Consider the following 24091-nt stretch of genomic DNA (forward strand, 5'->3'; position numbering starts at 1 on the left):
AAACTGGCAGACTGATGTCTTCAGTAAATGTCCTTTCAACAGCTGAAAATATGACTTAAAAACAAGTTTTCTTTCATACAGCTTGAAAAATCAGCAATAAAGGCTTAAAAGCAACAGCACACAGTACCAGTTTTAGAGGGGGGGGGGGGGGTCACGAAATTTACATATGATTTCAAGAAATTCGGTACCCTGTCCCTGGATAGTCAATTACCAGTGTTCTGTTGCAAGGAGGCTTCAACTTTAAACATCTTGTTTGACTCCATTTTGTAAAAGGTTCTGCTTTTTTTTTCTTTTTGTCACAAATGATTCTTTGAGACATGCCTCTAACATCTGATTTTCAGTGAGCACATCTACTTTAGCTCATTCAGTTTAAATTACTTCTAATGTGACTTCAATGTATTTTAGTAACTAGTGCCAAAATCAAATGTGCGAATCAAACCTAAGAATCTCATATTGGATTAGTCGAGGACTGGGTTAACAATGACCACCACGGGTGCGAATAACCTGCATGGTACCAGCGGAAACTAGGCTATTGTGGGTTGAAGAAGGAGAAGTGGAGGGTGTGTTCAGAGGCAGAGAGAGAAGAGAAAAGGAAAGGTCTGGGACTGAGAGGAGGGACCTTAAATATTGGGACGATGACAGGAAAAGTTAGTTGACATGATGTAGAGAAGGGAGCTGGATATACTGTCTGTCCAGGAGACCAGGTGCAAAGGTAGTAAGGCTAGAAGCTTAGGGGCAGGTTTTAAGTTATACTTTAATGGTACTGATCGGAAGAGATATGGAGTAGGAGTAATCTTGAAGGAGGACCTTGTGAGGAATCTTCTGGAGGTGAAAAGAATAGACTTATGAGTCTATCGTATGAAATTGGAAATCAAAGGTATAATGCTCAATGTTGTTAGTGGCTATGCCCCACAGGTGGGTTGTGAGTTAGTGGAGAAGGAGAAGTACTGGAATGAAGTAGATGAAGTGATGCAGAATATACCCAGAGATGAGAGAGAGGTAATTGGTGCAGCCTTCAGTGGACATGTTGATGCAGACAATAGAGGGGATGAAGAAGTGATGGGCAAATTTGGTATCCCGGATAGGAATGCAGAGGGACAGATGGTCGTAGACTTCGTTTAAAGGATGGAAATGGCTGTTGTGAATCGTTTTTTCCAGAAAAGACAGGAACATAGGGTAACTTAAAAGAGTGGCGGTAGGAGCACGCAATACAATATAGTAATCTGGTGAGATCAGTGACTGCAAGGTACTGGTAGGTGAAAATGTAGCCAGACAAAATAGGATGTTGGTTTGTAGGATGACTCTGGTGACAAGGAAGATCAAGAGGACAAAGGCAGAGCAGAGGACAAAGTGCCTGAAGCTGTAAAGTGAGGAGTGTTGTACTGTTTTCGGGGAGGAGTTGAGAAAGGCTCTGGATGGTAAGGCAGAGCTTCCAGATGACTGGACAACTACAGCTGATGTGATCAGGGAGACAGGTAGGAGAGTACCTGATGTGTCATCAGGAAGGAAAGTAGAAAATGGGACTTTGAGACTTGGTGGTGGAATGAGGAACTGCAGGAGTATATACAGAGAAAGTGGTTAGCAATAAGGAAGGGGGTCACTGAGAGGACTGAAGAGAACAGACAGGAGTAAAAGGAGATACAGCGTAAGGCAAAGATAGCGTTGGAAAAGGCAAAACAAAGTTCATATGATGACTTGTATACTCAGTTGGACAGTAAGGAGGGAGAGAAGGACTTATATGGGTTGGTAAAGCAGAGAGATAGAGATAGAAAAGATATACAGCAGGTCTGAGATAAGGATAGAGTGGGAAATGTATTGACAGATGCTGGAAGAGTGATGGGAGGAAGGAAAGAGTACTTTGAAGTGCTGATGAATGAGGAAAATGAAAGAGGAAAGGCTAGTGGAGTTGACTATTGTAGACCACAAAGTAGCAGAGATTAGTAAAAGTGAAATGAGGAAAGCATTGAAGAGGATGAAGAGAGGAAAGGCAGTTGGTCCTGATGATATACCTATGGAGATGTGGAAGTGTCTGGGAGGGGCAGCGGTAGAGTTTCTAGCTAGATTATTCAACAGGATCTTAGAGAGTGAGAAGATGCTTGAATAATGGAGAAGTGTGATGGTGCCCATTTTCAAGAATAAGGAGGATGTACAGAATTGCAGCAACTATAGGGGGATAACTTGATGAGCCATACAATGAAGTTATGGGAAAGAGTAATGGAAACTAGACTGAGAGCAGAAGTCAGCATTTGTGAGCAGAAGTATGGCTTCATGGCTAGAAAGAGTACTACAGATGCAGCATTTGCTTTGAAAATCCAAATAGAGACATACAGAAAGGTTCAGAGGGAATTCCATTGCGCTTTTGTAGACCTAGAAAAAGCATATGACAGGGTGCCGAGGGAGGAACTCTGGTATTTTATGAGGAAGTCTGGAGTGGCAGAGAAGTATCTTAGACTGGTGCAGGACATGTATGCTAGCTGTAAGACAGTGGTGAGGTGTGCTTTAGGGGTAACAGAGAAGTTCAAGGTGGAAGTGGGACTCCATTAGGGATCAGTTCCAAGTCTCTTCTTGTTTGCAGTGGTGATGGACAGGCTGACAGATGAGGTCAGACAGGAATCTCCATGGACAATGATATTTGCAGATGTCCTTGTGATCTGTAATGAGAGCACAGAACAGTTGGGGAAAATCTGGAGGGGTGGAGTTATGCTCTGGAAAGGAGATGAATGAGGATTAGTCGCAGCAAGACAGAGTATATTTGTGTGAATGAGAGGAACCCGGTGGAACGGTGAGGCAACAGGGAGTGGAGATCAAAAAGTTGGAGGATTTCATGTACTTAGTGTCAATAGTCTAGAGCAGTGGAGAATGTGGAAAAGAGGGAAAGAAACGAGCAGTTTCGAGCAGGTTGGAATGGGTGGAGAAAAGTGGCGGGGTACTATGCCATAGAAGATTATTAGCCAGAATGAAAGGAAAGGTGTACACGACACTGGAGAGACCAGCGATGCTGTATGACCTAAAAACAGTGACAATGATGGAAAGACAGGAGGCAGAGCTGAAGGTTGCAGAGATGGAGATGTTGAGTTTCTCTTTGGGAGTGACAAGGATGGATAGGATCACGAATGAGTCCATCAGAGGAACAGCACATGTTAGATTTTTTGGAGGGAAGGTCAAAGCAGACAGACTGAGATGGTTTGGTCATGAACAGAGGAGGGATAGTGAATATATTGGTGGACGGATGCTGGAATTGAAGCTGCCAGGCAGGAGGTTTCAAGGAAGACCAAAGACAAGATTTATGGACGTAGAGAGAGGACGTAGATATGAAGGTAGTTGGTGTGAGAGAGGAGGATACAGAGAATAGGGTAAGATGGAGAAGGTTGACTTACTGTGGCGACCTCTGAAGACGAAAGGAAAAGTAGTAGATCTTCAAGGAAAAATGCATTTTTGTGAAGAAAGGAAATTGACTGAAAACCCTGAATGAATAAATTATGATTTCATCTTGAGAGACAAGACGACAGGACACAAGAATGAAGCCATGTATTAAGTGGAATGAATGGCAAGGTTACTGTGGTGTTGGAAGATATTATGTGACCAACATTCAAATATGAAAGTCACATATATGCTGCTTGATATAGGAACCTGGGTGCTTTTTCAGAATGAACTCCTTTATCCAATTCTTCTGCTATACTTAGATGGATATGAAAATGAAAATGAAATCCCTGACAACCACAGAAAAATATTGCCTATCCTCCAAGGACCGGGCACTGTATGCAATGACTTGTGCTATTTCCTGGTTGCATGGAGAATTTTCTATAGGACACTGAGCACACAAATCAAAGGGAAGGTAAGTCAGTCAGTCGGAATCCTTTTTATTGTCTTTTACAGGGGGAAATTTGAGCTATTAGCTACATTTCAGCAGATGCAGAGCTATACTAATGCAGCATGTGAATTACAACAGCAATTTCTCAACTAGAACATATGTATAAATATATATATATGTATGTATAAGAAGGTCCTACTTGATATATATACATATTATATATGTATACACACACACACACACATACACACACAGGAGAGTACAGACATACAGGAAATGAACAGACTGCAGAGCAGATTTTTACAGAGAAAAGAAGTGATGTGTGAGTAGACACTGAGGCACTGCAGAGGAAAATAAGGGTCAACTGTCAATGTGCATTGATGCTGAAAGGAAGCAAACCCGAGCAGAAAGCCCCAGCTCTGATTTTACACACACACACAACTGTATGCATGCGCACACACACACACACACACACACACACACACACACACACACACACACACACACACACACACACACACACACACACACACACACACACACACATAGACACTAGTATGCCAGATTTGTGATAGGCTACGGGAGCAAGGAGAGATGGAAGCTTTGGAGATTCAGAGACTGCAGGAGTAGGTTCTTTTTCCTAGCAGCCACTTTAGTGATGGTTGATCAAGGCAGGATTACTGACAGCTTCAAGCAATAAACATATTTCTGGAAATAAAAGGTGTTTGATCTGTCTTATCAAATGGGTTCCGCTGCCTGATTTTGTCAGCAACATGAATGCTACAGCTTTGATGGTAAATGGCACAAGCCTTAGCAGAGGAGCATAAAACCAGAATTACTATGGAATATTAAGGAATGTTGCATCTAATGACATAGAGCTGAACTAACTTGAAGGCTTGATAACACATATGAAAATGACTTATCAACCACATGGAAGAATTTAAGGCGATATGGAGCCCCATGGAGGCTGTATCGGAGAATTGAAGATATGCAACAAAAATCCATGAAAAAAAAACACTTGCTGAGGGGGAAAGATAGGGAATATGAAAGTGTTGAATAGATCTGCAGGTGCAGTGTGAAGTCAATTAAATCAAGCATCGGCATCTTGAAGGATGAGGCAGATATGCAGGTGTTTGGAGAAAAAGGCCTGGTGAGAAAAATGATAAAGCAAGGATCAATGCCTGCGGAGAGGATGGATAATTTAAACAGGAGGCATGTTCTTTGAAGAATAAACGATTGGTAAATTGGAAGCATGAAAAGCAAGTGGGAATGACGATAAGAGCAGGATTAAAGGGAAGGAAAATTGTGCCAGGGAAGCCTTTACATCTAAAATTACTCCTAGTACTAACACGAAAAGGAAATGTACGCGTTGATGCCAACTAACATATCCAGGATGAAGTATTTAAATGGATCAGAATAAAATAAGCAACAGTGAGAAGATCAACAAAACAGGTGAGTCTTTATCTGTACGGCTTAGTAGAGGCAAAAAAGTGCTGTCATTCCTGTGTTTTCTTGTGTGAGGCAACAATTTCTCTATTTCTCTATAGCAGCTGTTATCAAGCAAAGGCCCTCAGAGCTTTCATTAAGGCACTGTACATATATGTTTCATTAAAACTCTTATCAAAACCTACACATACCTAAAGCCTATATATATATATATATATATATATATATATATATACATACAAATATGTGCATGCATGTCATGCATGTATATGTGTAAACAAACACACAGACAAAGACACACAGTATACTGAGTGTGCATGCTTGTTTGTGTGTAAGTGTGTATGCATGTATGTATTTATGTATGCACAGTATAAATTATGAGCTAGTATTTCAGCCTCATCAAGTATTTCAGACGCACTCTCACGGATTTTCTCAATAAACTTGTGACTTGCTCCATGACTCATCCAGCTGGCAGCTCCACTGGTGTAATGAATCACTTAAATAGAGGCCACATCTTGGTTTTGAGGTCCAAAATCGATAAAAATAGTCCTAACTGCCAACAACAGATGTCCATTTTGATTTTCCATGTGACTTTGGAATCCATCAAATTATATATTAGAAATTACAGCACAAGTGTATGCTTTGATAACTGACTTACACGATCCCTATGATTTTCCTCAATTATTATAACCAAAATAGGCAAGACAGAGGATGTATGACTCCTTGTTTTATTTCAAAGTCTCCATTAGTAGTGCAAATGGAAAGGAAACAGTGATAAGACAAAAAGACAGTCATTCCGCCTGTAGGAGAGGACAGCTGATGTATCCTACACAAGATAAAAGACAGACTGTCTATGTGAGTTCTAACAACACCTTTATTATTTATTCATCGTTAAAAAAATAAATGTGAAGGAGAGAAAAACAGAAATATATGAAGGGTGTTGGGTAAAAGGCAGAGGAAGGGGAGGATGGAATAGCCAAAGCAATACAGAGGCAGTGCTATTTTATAAGAGATAGGAATCTGAATCGATCTGTGAAATAAGATAACATGACATGCAACAGCAGCCAGAGCAAGAAGACACCAGAACACAGAGTATCTTCAGTATAAGTAATGCACCAAAAATTAGATGAAAGACATACAAACGAAAACAAAGTGAAATCAAAGCAGGGGAAATAAGACTGACCAATTGTATATGAGGCAACATTGATTGAAAGAAAAATTCTATATATGTAAAACAGCACACAGCGAATGGGTACATTCTCACTAACTATCTAATCTTCATTTCAACCGTGGAAAAAAGTAATTGTTACTCTGCTCTGGGTTATTTAACAAATGCCTTGTCGTTAAATAGAGAAAGCGTGAAGTCATGGATTCTCCACGCATCTCTCAGCTGTCTGACACCTGTGTTAAGGCTGCAGCATCAGTGCTTTGCATTACTTTTGACACATGGTGGAATTTATAAAGTTCTAGTTTGTAAACTAGTAAAATAAAGAGAAAATGTACAGTGGAGTAAATACTGACATATCAAAATAAAGCTGGAGGCTCCTCTCTTCCCCACACCAAACAAATACATGTTTTTGAAGTAGTAGTAATAGTAATAACCACAATAATAACAATACCACCACCTCCACTACCAACAAAAATAATTAATATGTAATATGTAATTGAAATAATAAGCATCATGATTATTGTTATCATGATACAACACGTTTCGTTCCCTCACAAGAGATCAGTAATCATCATTAGCAATCATCAATAATTGATGATGACAATAAAAATGTTGCGATGGAAATACTGTAATCTCCGTATTACATAATCTTCTTTTTTCCTGTTGAGTAAAAAAAATATAATATGTATAATGTGAAATATATATAATGTATGTAAGATAGACGAGTGCACAACAAAAGTGGTGGGGGGAGAGTAGTCTGAATTGGGTTATGGAGTCGTGCCCCACCTCATACATCGCACTCATCCGCCAGCCGCGAGTAATTCCAAACCAACGTGCGTCACATCCGCCAGACGTCAGTAATGGCGACGTCTGGCTTCTCCTGCGACGACGCAGCGCGGGGCCACTCATTTCTGTTTGCTCGCTCACCCGCATCAGGTGATACCCTGCTAGGGCAGCAATTGGCTCTTGTCTCAGACCTTCCCCGAGGTGATTGGTGGAGTGACGAGCACTCAGCACGTGACCTCTACAATGAGCTTCCTCCCACCGTGAAGCATTAGCATGACAATCCAGCTATATGAACGCTGGATTACGGGATCACTTTTACTGATGGTGACATGTCTATCGGTGTTGATTATCCGATTAAGACACTTACCTCCCGGGCTAGAAAATCATTGTGATTCTCATCTGCTCACCGGATCCTCACTCATAAGACGATAAAAAAACAGGAGTTTGCTGCAATGCATACCGGGAAACTATTCCATTTCGCACCGTATGTTCATTATTATCGTCATTATTATTATATTTCAGTCATCAGTTGAAACAATTAATAATTAATGTAATATAAAACATACAAAGAGTGAATTCCACAGGTACGTTATTTTTTGCCATGAAATTTAGAATAGAAGAATATCCGGATTATTTCCTCTTTGAAAATAGACAAATCTTTTACTTCTGTTCCCACTGGCATCATTGATAGGAGTCGATTTGTACATTTGTTTTTAATCGATCGATCGTTTTTTTTGTTTGTTGACTCGTTTTTGCGGATGCATTAAGCACCCAGATTCCTGACGTCATTGTGACATCACGACTCCACACCTTTAAATCTCCCACTGTTCCTCTGACTATTCAAAACTTTATGTTCAGTAAGAGTCGATATCAAAACCTCTGCGTGAAACTAGAATGTGGGACACAACTCCCCCGATGCGTCTCATCGTGTTATACCTACTGTGAAAACGTACACGATTTCCAGTAACACCACGAGTCAGACATACGTCGTCGCCTCGCCTTTTATATACGAACAAGTCTGACAATCAGCGTGTGCAGTCGGAAAACTTGCTATCTGTGCTACGTTCAGGGAACCTGGTTTCTCACTATGGCACAGGGGAAAGTCCCCGGACGCTTCGCAGAAAGTGCACTGGATAACACCAGGCGTCATCTCGGTATCTGCTACAATTCAGCTAAGACGTTCATATGAGCCGAGCTGGGTAGTACCGAGTTGAATTTGTCAACATATGTAGGAATGCAGGTACATAGATACAGAACGGGGCTCACTCTCCGAACGCACATTTTTCCTCTTTTTTGTTTTAATTTAAAATTAACTTGCTTTTTACTCTGTCATACAAAGGTTTATTAAACAAAGTATTCTTTTGAAAACCAAGTTGATGGCTGAAAACAATAATCTGCAATAAAAAACGGCTGGAAAATATGGAACTTCTTTTCTCTTCTTAAATTAAATTAAAGGAAATAAACAATACAGCAAGACTTCTCATTCTCTTACCTTCCCATATCCAAAGCACTGTAGACAGCAAAGCAGGAATTTCACTTTACAGGGAAACACATTTCTACTGTGTGCATGTGACAGTTAACGCTTTGAATCTTCTCATTCTCATACTGATCCCTTGGCCAGACCATGTTCAATGATTGCCTTTTGGGGATATTCAAATTAAAATTATAAAACTAAATAACACAAGTGCAGTCATCTGCAGTGCAGATTGAGAAATAGCTACATGCTCTGGATACTGTGCTATTCTGATTCTCATAATAAAAACAACAAATGTGTCAAAGTCTATTTTTTCATCAACATTGACAGAATATTCAAGAATACATATTGTTTATTGTCATGCGCACAGTCAGGAAAGGTGTTCCTCTGTACAATGAAATTATAACTGCTGTCCACAGTGCAGCCTGATATTTGACAAGAAGAGAAACAAGCAAATTGTAAGGATAAAACAATAAATCAATAAGCACAATTAAGACAATGAACGAAAGATTTTGTAGGAGTTTCGAAGTAATACTGGTCCAATAGGACGCTGCATGAATATTATCAACAGGTTAATCGTTGTCAAATCTTGTCCTGGCAACTGGATGTTATGCTTCTCATCCAAGAGGCTAATTCAGCTCTGACAGACTGCAGAGAAACTTGTGGTGTCTAACTCCTGAGATTTGGCCTGGGTGCCAATCCAGGTTGGGCTGGGGTTGTGTCAATGTACGCATTGTTATGTGATTGTTGTTTGGTGGACAAATTTATGAATTACAGGGACTCACCTGAATTAGAATAGATAATTTTACTGCTAATAGGAGATTGCGTAAAATAAAGGAAACCCTTCAGTTTACTTCGGATGACTGACTACCTCCATAGTCATATGGACAGATTACTGCAAACAACAACACCAACAATGATAACAGTAGCAATGACGAACACATACATACTTTGAAGGGAATTAAATCAGGATATCCCTCTATTCTGATTTTCATGCCAAAAAGTAATATCCGTGAAATTTCATTTGGTGTTTTCCCCCTTCCGCAGGAGGTTTTACAGTGCACGGATTTTATCAACACAAAACAACACTTGGTTATTCATCAATTTATTTCATTGCCCCCATGTTATTTATGTTTACAAGTTCAGAAGAGTTTGAAAGAGTTAATAACAATGATGATGATAATAATAATGGACATTTCGGCAGTTTCCTAGAAATCATCACAGCAGGTCACCTTATGAGAGAGGATCTGCCTATGAGAAAGAGAAAGATCTTCCAGCCTGGGAAGTATGGAAGCATATAGGTTTCATAATTCAAATTAAAATCCATTAGCAGAATGCTTTTTCATTTTCAAACTGAAGCAGCATATTGTATCGTTTTAGTCAGGGAAACACCCGGGTGATGGTAAATGTCTAATGTGCAATAGCTGTTGTTGGCCACAGCCACGCCACACAACTAACAATACAATTTACTGTTCCTGCTCAATCCCAGGTAAATTAAAAACAGTATTCATCGCACCCCAAACCACACCAACGTCATTCCCAGCAACCCTAAAATCACACAGAAAACAAGCATCAACATAAACCCATTTGTGACTAAAACAAGTAATGAGTCATTGATACTGTACTTTTCATTTTCTTCTCCCAGACTTAGGGTCATTTGGTGACAACCATGACCGATCAGTTTCAAATTTCTATTAGAAAATGTCAAATATGAAAAAAGAAATATGCATTAGCAGAAATGCTTCTTCATTATTAGAATATTTGGACTCACAACTAAAATGAGAAATAAGTAATCCATATTGCATTTTCATTTTCTTCTTGAGGTGGCACATTTTATGATACAATTAAAAAGAAAACTAAAAGAACACTGCTTTCTCATTTACATGTCCTGCCGCGCAAAAAAGGAATAAAAATTCTATTTGGATTCACAATCTCGAGCGGTGCGGTTGAGTGACGACAAGGCTGCGGAGAGGATCCTCTCCGCAGCTTGTTTTGGCACTAGAAAAGAGCACACGCTGTTTTTTGTTAGCTTTTTAATTTGGATTAAGTCTTAGAAGGAGCAGTGTGGAAGAAGAAAATAAAAATGCAGTTAGGATTACTTATTACTCAGTTTGGATATGAGTCAAAATATGCTGCCCCTATCTTTACAAGGAAAAAGCATTCTGCTAATGCATTTTCATTTGAACAAAGATACATAAATGGTCCCATGGGAAAATCAATGTGTTTATGGGATTTTCCAAGTTTGGGTGCGAAGCTTGCAGACGCGTCACCATCAATAAAAGTATTCTTGCCTTCCGGGGTTCATCAAGCGTTGTTTTTCTTTCTTTTTTCGTGTTTGATCAAGCTGTTTGGAAGAGAAGCTCATTGGCTCATTGTGGAGGTCACGTGCTGAGTGCTCGTCTTTCCACCACTTACCTCTGAGACAAGAGCCAATCACCACCCTAGCAGGATATCACCTGATGCGTGTGCGCGAGCAAACACACATATGTGGCGCTGCGTTGGTCGCAATGACTTCACGGATGTCCGCCGGATGTGACGCAGGTTGGCTTTGAATTATCCCCCCGCCACGTTTGTTGATTTGTGTTGACTCAAACGATATACGTTACAATAATTACATTAAGAGTAGTTCATATTAATAATAATTTTTATTGTTGTTGTCCCAAAATCTCACAAATATTTTGTAAGGGGAGGAGACGAGCCCTCAGTTGGATTAATCAAGCAGTGTTGTATCCAAAGTACATTCTCTATCATGATTTTATTGGTGCGAAACGTATTAACATCCGGCATCTGTAAGGATCTTTTTTTTCAAGCTCTGTTTATTTTTTTACAATGCACGATTGCTCTCCAGTAAAAATAACCTAAAATTTGAAAGTGGAGCTCGATCACACTGACACAAAGTAGTTCACATGCTCCACCATGCAAATTTTTACTGCTTGAATTGACAGACTCTTACAGCTTACAAGAAAAAAAAAACATGATGTCATGCATTCTCAATGTAACACAAAGCTGCCTGGCTGTTGTCTGTCATTATTAATATTTAACACCTGCACCACAGATACCCTGCGCAGGTATTGTCTGGCTCCTGTCTCAGATCCGTCCCTGATTAGTTGGGAGAAGGAAGTTTAGTAAAGTCTGTCAGTGACCTGTACAAAACATTTAAATCCACCACTGTAACATTGCGTCCTGGGCAGGTTTAAAAAGGTTTACATTGACTAAGATGTCTTCATGACGGTTTAAATGGTCACAGAAATCAAAGATAAAACTAACATTTTGAATTGAAGTTAAGTTGCTGTTAACCACTCTGAATTTCATTCATGTTTGCCAACAAAACATTACAATAACTGCCGCAATGAATTCTAATAGCAACACACTTCATATGACCCCCAAATTGCAGCACAGTCTGGATTCACTGCAGGTCTTTTCAGGCTTTCATAGACATTTTTTGGGGAAAAAAAAATATGGATTGCACTCTGAACTGGATGAAGCACTTTGACTCCACACATCAAATACGCACTCATTGTTAAACACCTCAGGATCTGTGAACCTTGTCTGAAACTTGGAATTGTTAGCCAAAAATATCAGTCATTTTCATGGAAGTACATGATAATGCATAGGAGGGATGAGATACACTCTCCAAATTTAACATTTCCACACTTGCTAGCACACCGGTTTCATTGCTCTTTGGAAACTCAACAGTACTGTATATTAGCATTTTACAACAGACTACTCAACAATGTCATAAGGCATTTTAATTGAATATAAATTAAGAGGATTTGAAGTATTGAATCATATGGACGATTTTAATTCTGATAGGATTTACCTGCCACAATCTAAATTACCAAATGTGTGAAGATCTCTATCTAGTGGTTGAAATTGTGACTTGCAGCTGATTATTGTTGACTGAAAATGCAACAAATAACCCTGTTTATAGTATGTAGGATGCTGCCTTGTATTATACAACAATAACAGGAGATGCGCATTTGTGCAACATAATGTATAATATTCCATGAAGGGCTCCAGAAGCTACTCACTACTTTGATTCAAGAGACTAAAGTGTTGTCTGATGAGACATCTGAACAAATTAAGGCAATTCCCAACATGTTGATCACATTCTTTAAGCCTTGTCATTAGCATTGAAAGCTTACAAATTTTGTTCAGGCAATCCAAAATTTGATTTAATGTTGAAGGTACAACTGTTTGGTGCCAGAGGAAGGTTATAAAATAATAGGAAGAGAAAGTTTTGGGCTGAAATTTCAACATATATTTATACCTTACCTGCAACACATAATGTTGTTAGGTGTCAGTTTTCTTTGTGATCTTCTCTTTCAAAGATGTGGTGAGAGAACATAGATGCCTCTGAATGGTGAGACCACAAGAGGTCGCACGAGCCAAATGACATCCTTTCTCATACACTCTGACCACAAACACACAATATGGGACTGGATTATGGCAGTGCACAGAGAGATTATGGTGTCACGTGGTGATCCCTCCAAATGGTGTCTTCCAGTAACCTACTTCCCCCACGAGGTATCCCATCATTCTTTTGGAGTGGGTGTAGGCTCAGACAGCATCACAAAGGTTCAGCTCCTCCCTGCTGTATCCTGGGGGGAGAGAGAGAGAGAAAGAGAGAGAGAGAGAGAACCAGAGAGCCAGAGAGCCAGAGAGCTGGGGGAGGGGGGGTGTAGAGAGAAGAACAGGGTTGGATGAATTTCAGAGTGACAAGGGCATTGTTTGCAAATGAAGAGTACACAGGATGTTTGCAAGTGAGAGGCTGAATCGTATGAATCAGAGAGGGATTCTGTGCTAGTTAAGAATTTGTTGTGTGTTCATGAGATAGATAGATAGGGATACAGACAGAAAGACAGATAGTGAGCGAGAGAGAGAGGGGGAGAGAGAGAGAAAGAGAGACGAGGAAAATACAAGCTTGGGAGAATAAAGGGGGAATAAGGGGAGAAGGTGGCAGGAGGAATAAAACAAGACAAGGGGACCCAGATTAAGAGTAAAGATGGCTGAACCAGAGCTGAAATTACGCAGCAGCCGGGAGAGCATTACCAAGGAAGCAAGCCATAAGAAGACAGGGGGTAGGTGCAGTACATTCTCACACTCCTTGTATGTGCCCCAGGCATAAGACTGCATCAGTCCACGTGCTCTGATGCAGCATTGCATGATGCAAATATTCAATCCAGTTGAGCTGCACAACTGTGATTTTCCTGTGTGTGATGATAGTATATAGCATATATATGGCCGTTAACAAAAATTGGATGTCTGGTGACAATTTTTTTTTTTTTTTTTTTGCTGCATCCTGCCTTTGACTGGTTAATTATACCTGACAGATGTTACATCAGACGGTTTGGGTTTACAATTATACAATAAGATTGCTCAACAGCTAGCCAAGACCATCTTTGTTTATCTTAATCAACAGCAAAAATAAATGGAATCTGAAAAAATTAACTGTTTTTTTCTGGTCTTCTGTCCATTCTTTCCCATCAGATGAAGCTGACCTGGACCATGATGGACTGATCACTGAGGCTGCTGCTTCTCCATCGACCCCCATGGTCCCCACTCCCACTGATAATAGTCCTCAAAAAAGCTCACCTGCCAAAAAAGAGAAGATCGAACTAAAACGCAGCATAACTCTCTTTAATGGCGTGGGAATGATCATAGGCACTATTATTGGCTCTGGCATTTTCGTCACCCCGACAGGTGTGGTAAAAGAAACTGGATCGGCTGGGCTCTCTTTGATTGTCTGGGCTGCCTGTGGGGTGATATCCACCATGGGTGCCTTATGCTATGCTGAGCTGGGAACAACCATCACCAAATCAGGAGGAGACTACACTTATATTCTGGAGGTGTATGGTGAATTGGCAGCCTTCTTAAAGTTGTGGGTTGAAATGCTAATCATACGGCCGTCATCACAATATGTAGTATCATTGGTGTTTGCAACCTACCTCCTGAAACCCCTCTACCCACATTGCACTGTGCCAGTTAGTGCTGCCAAGATCATTGCCTGCCTGTGTCTTAGTGAGTATTTCTTCCTCTCAAGTAAACATCAATATGCATCCATTTAATCACATTTAAATCATAGTAGTTCTTCCATGAGTTATGAATGTATTCTATTTCCTCATCTCCCCTCGCTCCCCGCAGCAACCCTAACATTTGTAAACTGTATCAGTGTGAGAGCAGCCACCAAGGTCCAAGATGTGTTCACAGCCTCTAAGTTGCTGGCACTCGTCATCATCATCCTTTTTGGCTTCATACAGATTTTTACGGGTGAGTAGAAAATACATATAGAGAAACTGATAGAAGAACAGAGATCCAAGAAAGATTTTTTCAAGAGAAATGGGAACATTTATTTATCTCTGATATTCATATGTTCCTTCATAGTACAAGCGCTGCTAGCGAGCAGCAAGGTGTAGGATTTCATTGCAATATCTCCTTTCTCTTAATCACTTTCAGGATTTCACTGGAAAAATAAAACATCAAAAATTGAACGAAAACACTATTATGGTTTTGAAGTTTTAAAATGTGCAGACATGTCATTGTATTAGTGAGGACAAAAAACAAGCACATACTAATGTATGTGTTTGAGCACGGACATGAGGTGAAATTCATACAATTGCATATCTAAAGTAACTCCTGTCAATAATCCAAATATATTTTGACAAATTAATTTTTATCATAAAAATAGAACTCCCGCTTGAACCATTTCCACTAAATTTCATTCCTCGCTTGAACTTTAAGTATATTTTCATTTAGCAACTGTTTAATCACTATATTTCTCATGATTTTTCATCATAAGTTGTCTGGTTGTACATGTTCTTCCTTCCCAACATAAAGGGTTTTAGCCCCATTTAAGAATTTTTGTGTAAATAACCCAGTATATAAGAGAAAATATGCAAGGTAGAATAATACAAGGTAAGATCACACTTAATAAAATGCCAGACTGGGGAAATTGAAAGCATATGCATAACTATTGCAGCATAATTTTAGAGCTTCTACAAATGTTTCTTTTCAGAATGGTGGTAAAAGTATATAAATATTTCATTATTATCTTTTTTCCTCTTCAAATGTCACCAATACAATTTTTCTCCAATCTAAGGAATCTTACCAAATCTAGTTTTGCTTCTTTTGTCATTGTTTTTGGTGATTGGGAAATTGTTTACTAACCCTGATGAGTTCAACCAAACAGACTGTTCCCTTCCAGGTGATTTGCTGGGTACAGTCATAGGGCTGTTCTGTCTGCTATGAGTCTAAGAGTGCAGCTGAAACCCTGCATATCACGCTTAAATGTACAATGTAATATTCACTTTTCAGACATTAGTACAAGTGGAGGTGCATTCCTGGTCTAAAAACAGGAAGCGATTAGGTCAGCCAGGCATGAGGAACTGTTCTCCCAACAGTTTTTAAGACAGGAGTCTCATTGTACTCTTTGAACATAAGTCTTGTCATATTTATCCATCTCTCATCATATTTATAATAGCATGCTGTTATTTTATTAGATTATGGTCCCATTTAGATTTACATTTTGAGAGAGGAAGATATGAATCGGAGTAAGCCAATAGTATTCAAACATTATGGAGACATTCTTCTCCATCATTATTCTGTTGCAAAATGATCTTCAAATTCACCAAATGGCAATGGCCGAACATGTGAGAGGCTCAGCACTGTCTGTGTTTCCTGCTGTATAAATGAAAGCTGTATACTATTGAATATTACTGCATTTTTGATCCATATATTTAATTTTAGATATTATATGGTACCACTGAAATAGTATGTTCAGATCATTCATACCATGTGGCCATTTTTCACCACCAACTACAGTTATTGCTCTCACTCCTTTCCAAGGCCACACCCACAGCCATTGTGTTCCACATTGTGTTACCATGGAAACTAGGCAGCAAAGCCTTCCCAGCAGTTGTCATACTGAGGTCTTTCATAGTGCAAAAGAAAAGGACAGAGTGTGTAAATCACGCATGTGGAATTAGAGCTCACAGAAAGAAGTGTCATTATCATCTGAAAGCAACAGGTGAAGGAGAGAGCAAAGCAGAGCCTCACAAAGTCCCAAACACATGCACACGCTTCGGCAGTTACTCTACTTGATGACAGATTGCTTGCCTGTGCGGTTAAATGAGTGCGCAAGGTCTACCTATGAAATAAGTTCTACTTATTTTCAAATGTCAACTGAGCAACACCCGATAAAGCTTTAACAGAGTGAGGAGGTCAAGCGCTCAAACAGAGTCCCAAACAAGCTTGTCGGTGTATGAAAATGTCACATCTGTCAACAGAGGAACATATTGTTCATGAAACAAGAAATACAAATGGGAAGAAAAGTGAAAGGAGAGCCATAAATACATTTAAATGAACATACTGAGATGCAGAACCTAAATTAATTGTGCACGTCTTTGTGTGTGGGTGCGCAGGTGATGTTCCATATCTGACGCTAGAAAAGTCCTTTGAAGGAAGCAAATTCGGGGTCGACAGTATTGTTTTGGCTCTATACAGTGGCCTGTTTGCTTTTGGAGGCTGGTGAGTCATTGCTGACTTATTTTCACATACTACACGCCACAAAAGTTATAATGATGATCTGCTAATAAAGTTTGACACTGTTTGTCTTGTTTTTCAGGAATTACTTGAACTATGTCACAGAGGAAATGATCAATCCAGAGAGGTGACTTTAATGTAATGAAGGTTGTTTTCAGGATTGTTCAGATCTTCCTGAATGCCATTTGCATGTTATGCCTATCCTTTTGAACAGCACTTGTTCATCAGTTAGTTGCATGGATATTTTTTTTTTTTATATTCTCAACAAAAGCGCTAAAGTTATTCAATCAACACTGAATGAAATGGCTTTGACTCTGGCTTGATACTTTTTTCATAATCTAGCATGAGCAATCACTGTACACGTAGAGATTTATGCTCACATGAAGTTCATGAAGATTAACTCGTGAATTTGCTGACGATATTTCTAACTTCAAATGAATTGTGACCATTTCCACCAGGAACCTGCCGTTGTCCATCATTATATCCATGCCGATAGTGACAGTGGTGTACGTTCTAACCAACTTGGCTTACTTCACCACCATCTCTCCCCAAGTCATGGTTGAATCTGAAGCTGTTGCTGTGGTGAGTGGCATGCCTCGAGCCAACTGGTTTCAGCATGTGTCAGGCGTGTGTTTTATTGTCATAAAATGTAAGCTGCAGTGACAAACATTATTGATTTGTTGTGTTGTTCTTTTTCAGAGTTTTGGGGAGTATCACCTTGGTGTAATGTCTTGGCTAATCCCGGTGTTTGTGGGACTGTCATGCTTTGGAGCTGTAAATGGATCATTGTTCACCTCAGCAAGGTGTGTGATCACATGTACAGAAGAAATTTAATATGAATAAAAGTTATATTTTGTTAGCCCAATCTAGGTGTTGATGACCCATGGCTCCGGAGCCGACTGCGGCTCTTTGACCCCTCCCTGTGGCTTTTGAAAATAATTATAGTATTTAATTAAAATGCATTTTATTTTAGTTTGTTCATTTTTAAAATGTAATTTTAAATTTGAGGATGATGGCAATCTTGTAAAGTCTAACTAAAACTTAATTGAAGATCAACTTGATATATATTTAATATATGATATAATATTTTTTGTCATTATTAATAAGTGACTGCACGCACCAGTAAAAGGGAGCAAGGACGGCATTTTTGGTTGGCTGGGTGTATGATTTAAATTAGGCTTTTTTTCCATAAACACAAGAAGGACTCAAACACACATTGAATATTTTGCTCAAAAGTGACCTTCAACCGAGCGCTTTTTTTTGGAATTCAAAATGTTTTGTTACATGCAGAAATGTAATATGTTTTCTCTGCAGCTGTTCATTGATTAAAAAAAAAAACCAAACATATTTTGTTATACATAGCATGAAGGCAAAAAAATAATGTTATATGCAGCCTTAATTCCTTTTACATTTCAAAAGGGTTGGGTGGGTCTTCGCTGCTCTTTACTGCGGGGAAATGGGTCCAAATTACCGACCCTTGGTCCAACCAAATGTTCAAAAGCAATCAAGTTGTTGTTAAATGAGCGAATGGAAAGATTCACTGGATGTTGGTTCGTGACTTGATATGTATCACACTTTCCACTATACAGTAAAAACCAACAACTTGATCTCTTACAGGTTGTTCTATGCTGGAGCTCGAGAGGGTCAACTCCCTGCTGCTCTGGGATTGGTCCACACAGACCTCTTCACACCAGTGCCGTCGCTCATTTTCACAGTAAGCCATCCAAATATCAATTGCAATGACTTTGCATCTACATTTTAAGTCAAGTCAAGACAGATTTTATTCCTAAAAGTGCCAAATCACAACACAGTTGTCTCTTGACACTTTACATGTAGCTGTCTGGACCCAAGCTCTCTAATATCAGTTTTACAGAAACCCAACATCCTCCCAAGAGTAAGCAAAAGTGGCAAAGAAAAAATGCCTTTTAAAGGGTAGAAATCTTGGACGAATTAGAGCTCACCTTCTGTCCTTAATGGTTGGGGTAGAGACAGAGAGGGTAACGGGGTTGCGAGGGACATGTACAAATTATTTCATGCTAATAATAAGATTAGTGCTAACAGTCACATGTTAATAACTGACATGATACAATATTAGTTTTAAAATTCATAATTAATAATGGTGGGTGCCTGGCAAGACTGCTGCAGCAGATCAAGCCATGCCCCCTTAGAACCTGCGAAATGGGAGATCCCAGGGACTTGCGAGAAGATATGTGGTAACTATCATGCTCTTACGATGGGACACAGATGTAGACGGGATAATTTGATTTTACAACCAAAATAACATCTGGAGAAAAGGTTGAATGTATCATTACTTAACGTCGGGGCAATTTCGCATTGTTTTCTACAGCAAGACTTTGTATGCATCAGACTTTTAATGCATCCGATTTTCAGTGTTGATAATCTGATGCATAAAAAGTGTATTACTTTTCTAAACTATGTATCCAAACCTATTCAAATTTTGTGGCTCGCTCTTCAACCAGTGTGTGCTGTCCATGATGTACGCCATCTCTCAGGACATCTTCTCCGTCATCAACCTCTTCAGCTTCTTCACCTGGCTATGTGTTGGCATGGCCATTGCTGGAATGCTCTGGTTGCGCTTTACAAAACCTGACCTCAACCGACCAATTAAGGTGAAGTCGATGTGTCTGAATGGTTGCGTTGTGTTGTGCTATCTTAGTTGTTTGGAGTCTTTATGTTAAAACTAACCGAAAAGTACAAGACTGTTATTGTGCATTCTCTTCCCAGTTGCTTCTTAATCAGCACACATGATCACTGCTTGCTGCTATTTATTTGTGTTTTTTGATGAAAAGCCATTGTATTTCAGCCCTGATCTGTGAAATAAAGTGGGACAGGGCAGGGAGTAATGATGGGGACATGAATGCAGAGCTATTTGTTCCTCTTTCATCTCTGGAATATTACTCTCTTTGTCTTTTCTTTGAGCCTGAGTGCTTTCAGCCCATTTGTGCAATAACATTAAGCCCCATATGGTTTCAATTTGGGTTCAAACCGGTCACACAAAAAAAACATCCAATTTCAGATGGCTTTTTGATTGATCACAAATTTATCATGCGTTTTAAAATGTAATTTAGGCTCTTTTGACATTCCGATAATCAGTGCTTTTAACTTTGAGATGGATGGAAGTAGATATGATATGCTGTACTCATTTAAAATGAAAAAATACTGTGAAAATGTGCTACAAATCCAGTTCTTATTATGCATTTTACAATTATGTAAAAAGATGTCATTATTTATTTCTTGATACAGAAATAGCCATAAATCTTGAATGACTGAATAGAAAGAATGGCGCTATATGTGTATAATTAACTTTCAGTTCTCTCTGCAAAGGACAGGTTTTGGAATTGCATGGACAATTTTATCTGTAACAAACTCTTACATTTCCAATTCTTTTTTTTTTTTTTTAGATATATCTTTTCATCCCAGTGACCTTTGTTTTGGGCTGTGTCTTCATGATCATTGTGTCCTTCTGGGCAGCTCCTTTTGAGTGCCTGATAGGCAGCGGCATTATTCTCACAGGCGTCCCTGCATACCTACTGGGCTACAAGTGGAAAAAACCCCATGTGGTTAAGAAGATGCTGGGTGAGTGAGACAATTTTTGTTTTTTATAGTGTCCATGTCTATTTGTTCAGGCCGTGCTGGACTAGCATTTCTTACAGTTTGTTATCAGTCACAGTGGCAACATCTGCAGTCATACTGTGGGGTTTGTTTGTATAATAAGTGCAAAGGAGCCATACCAAGCTGTTTAATAAAAACCTGGCAACCTGAGCTGTAGGGACCCAGTAAAGGAAAAACAGGCACGGCTAATTTGAAGTGTTTTCTTTCCTCAGAAATCTTCACCATGTTCTGTCAGAAGATTTTCATGTCTGTTCCTGAGGAGAAGGAGCGACATGAGGGGGCTGAATAATACCCGAAGGTCTCTCAGTCTGATCACCATCGAGAACCGAGAGCGATTCATTCACACTTGCCATGTTTACGTTCATCCAGTCTTTCATTGTTGTTGGGCCATCGGTCAATTAAAAAAAAAAAAAAAAAAAAAAAAAAAAAAGCGATTGACCAGAAAGGTCATTGCAGAACATGTCAACTATTTACAAAGGCAGTCTGGGTCTCTTGGTAAAGAAGGGTATATATGAATGTATGCACTTATGTACAAAATATTTAAGTTTCTTTTAATAGCACAAAATGCTTTCCATGTCTAATTTCAATCAGGGAGTCTGCATCCTGGGGTTAGAGCTGGGTTTATCCTTAATCAAACAATGCAGATAACCGCATCTCCTTAATAAAGGAACATGTTTGAATATTACATGCTCCTAAATTGACAAGAGGTCTACTCACTGATTTTAGCATTACTGCTAGGGTAGTGGTAAAAATGAAGTAAATAAATGAATAATAATAGAAGAATAATGATAATAATTAAAAAAACTGCCATAAAAGTACAAGACTGGTTTAAAGGGACTAAATAAACATGAACATTTTTACATTTACCTCTAACTAACAACCACACTAACAAGATTTTTTTACCATATAGAGTGTATTAGTAAGACGGTGTTGGAAGATGATGAGGTGTAGCTACAGTCGAACTGCTAACGTGACTTCCATGTTACTAAAATGTGTGTTAAATAGCAACTATTCTTTTAATGTTTGCTCTGAATTTGCTTCAGATTGTGTGATATGTCCAAATGCTCTGGGGCGCAGAAGTATCTTAAAGCACAAGTTACAGTGAGATAAAATAGTGTGCTGCTATGTTACTGTGAAAGAGGTCTATTGAGAGTTTTGTGTATAGTTTCTGTTTGTTTATTGTAAACATCAGGTAATTTCAATGTTAGCTCTGTATAGGTCACAGCATCATAGCAGCATCTATCGGTGATGCATTGATATTGATGTAATAATAGCTCATCGAGAATTCCATTGTAGTAATAACATAACTTATGAGTAGCATGTACCTAATTCTGCCCGTTGTGTCATTGTTGATATATATATTTTTTTATATCAACTGTTGGACCGGATGGAATGTCACAATTTGAGTTGGTTTTTTTTCATGGGGAGGCCTCTATGATATTGTGTATGAAATAACCGATAAAAATGGAGTGTGAAAGCTGGAAGAGCCTTGGACCGTCTCTGTGATGGGAGGGTAGTCATGGTATAAAATCCAAATCAAATATAATGCAAACTGACAATAGTGTGCACCTCGGTTTTCGACAATATTTTGGCGAATCAGAATCAAAATTCTGAGAAGTGTCTGTTTTATTTCTGTGTTCAGCAAGAAACGCAATCATGTTCTTATCATGTTTTTATCCTTTTTAAGCTTGTTGATACTTTTTTCCTCCAAAGATGTTTCACATCTCATCTGAGTAACTCAGTTCTGAGTTAAAAAAAAACAACAAGAAAGCAGAAAAAATGTAACCAGTTCGCTTTCTCTGATAAGTTTGAAAGATGAATACCATGACCTGGTTGACCAAGACCCTCTACGAATCTAATGCAGATGCTTTGAAAAAATTGATGGGCTGTGAACGATGTGTATTATCACCCCACAAGCTATGGCACCAAAACCAACTTTTTGGGGGACAATTCTGTTTACAAAAAAAATAAAATGCAGTTTCCTCTCCATGAACTATTCATTTTCCACATAATTGCTTTACTCTGGACGCATCAATGAACAGTTGGGAAGAAAGAATTACAAATGCAAACATTCCTGAGTAAATTAGATGAACTCATAACACAGCATAAAGAACAACAATCGTCTAAAAGCTACATTATATCAGCATTTACCACCGTGAAGAATCACGATGTATAATAAACATTGCTGTGAATTGATAACGCCTTAATGACAAAATGCGTAAAAATGTTCTACAAGCATATTTTCAACCCTGAAACTTTAAGATACCTCTGTCAATTATTGTTGCTGTTGTATGTCAGTGACTATGGCAGGTACATGTAAGAATAAAGATATTTTTGTTCAAAGCTTTCCCGCATGTTTATCAAAGCAGACACCTCCCACCCTCCCAAAAAAAGCTGCACAATTTCAGACTATGTAGGACTATAACATGGCTGTGTGGCCTGATATACATTGGTTGTATTAGTGAATAAAACCATGGCCTCCACCTGTGAGAATGACTTAAACGGAAGCATCCACAAAACAAAAGACTGCCTACAACCCCGCAAAGCTGTTTCACAGGCATGATTTTCCCAAATGTAGCCTAATGCTGTAACAAACTTGAGAGTTTGGGTAGCGATCTGTATGAAATTCTCTGTTCTTGTTTGTCTTGTCTTGTTTGCCCACTGACATGCTGCTGCTGACGTCTGAGCTGTCAAGGGAGTTCATATCCGTCTGAAGAGGAAATGAGAGGTTCTGATGGCGAGTGATAGAAGTAGTGTCATAGCTGCTGGACACAATAGGCGATGAGAGATTGGCTTGGAAAAGATCCAATATTGCACAAATAATTTTCACACCCTGAAGAAAAAAAGACAAACTCAGACAGGGACTGATTTTTTCCACATTGTGCACCAATTTAATAAATCCGTATGCACTCTTAAAACTCAGCCGGCTTCGATTTCATTTTTGGGGAATTAAAATCTAATGAATATGTGAATGGATTTTTGCAATTGTCCTGAAACACAGGTCTGGGGGCCTTAAAGCAGAAGTTAATGAGATAATACAAAAACATGCCACAGAGTACAGGATCTTTTTAGTTACGTTATTAAAAATAGCTGTAGATAAGTCAAATGAATATTACTGTGAAAGGAATTTCAAAAAGGAAGATCAAATTAAACTGGAAAAATACAATTTATTTTCCCAGTCTCTAAACTTTGTAATTTTCTTCAAGAAAATCTTCAAAAAGCGACTCAACGA

At 39.0% G+C, this 24091-nt stretch overlaps 1 protein-coding gene and 3 non-coding genes across 4 annotated transcripts; 3 read left to right on the forward strand and 1 right to left on the reverse strand.

Moving 5' to 3' along the window:
* Positions 1-7166: 7166 nt before the first annotated feature.
* Positions 7167-7470, reverse strand: LOC147214174 (Nuclear RNase P). Its single transcript, XR_015104404.1, has one exon.
* Positions 7471-8241: 771 nt separating this feature from the next.
* Positions 8242-8491, forward strand: LOC147214175 (RNase MRP). The gene has a single exon (XR_015104403.1).
* Positions 8492-11032: 2541 nt separating this feature from the next.
* Positions 11033-11359, forward strand: LOC147214176 (Nuclear RNase P). The gene has a single exon (XR_015104405.1).
* Positions 11360-13349: 1990 nt separating this feature from the next.
* Positions 13350-23202, forward strand: LOC147214177 (large neutral amino acids transporter small subunit 1-like). The gene is made up of 11 exons (XM_086142107.1): positions 13350-13766; positions 14176-14706; positions 14830-14955; positions 17106-17211; positions 17309-17353; positions 17685-17808; positions 17926-18029; positions 18844-18940; positions 19707-19856; positions 20649-20823; positions 21072-23202. The coding sequence occupies exons 1-11, from the start codon at positions 13691-13693 to the stop codon at positions 21146-21148; spliced, it is 1611 nt and encodes a 536-aa protein (XP_085998233.1). The 5' UTR covers positions 13350-13690; the 3' UTR covers positions 21149-23202.
* Positions 23203-24091: the final 889 nt, after the last annotated feature.

Source organism: Fistularia commersonii, chromosome 34 (assembly GCF_037954325.1).
Source record: "Fistularia commersonii isolate RoL2024-O1a breed Wild chromosome 34, RoL_Fcom_v1.0, whole genome shotgun sequence".
Taxonomy (NCBI): domain Eukaryota; kingdom Metazoa; phylum Chordata; class Actinopteri; order Syngnathiformes; family Fistulariidae; genus Fistularia; species Fistularia commersonii.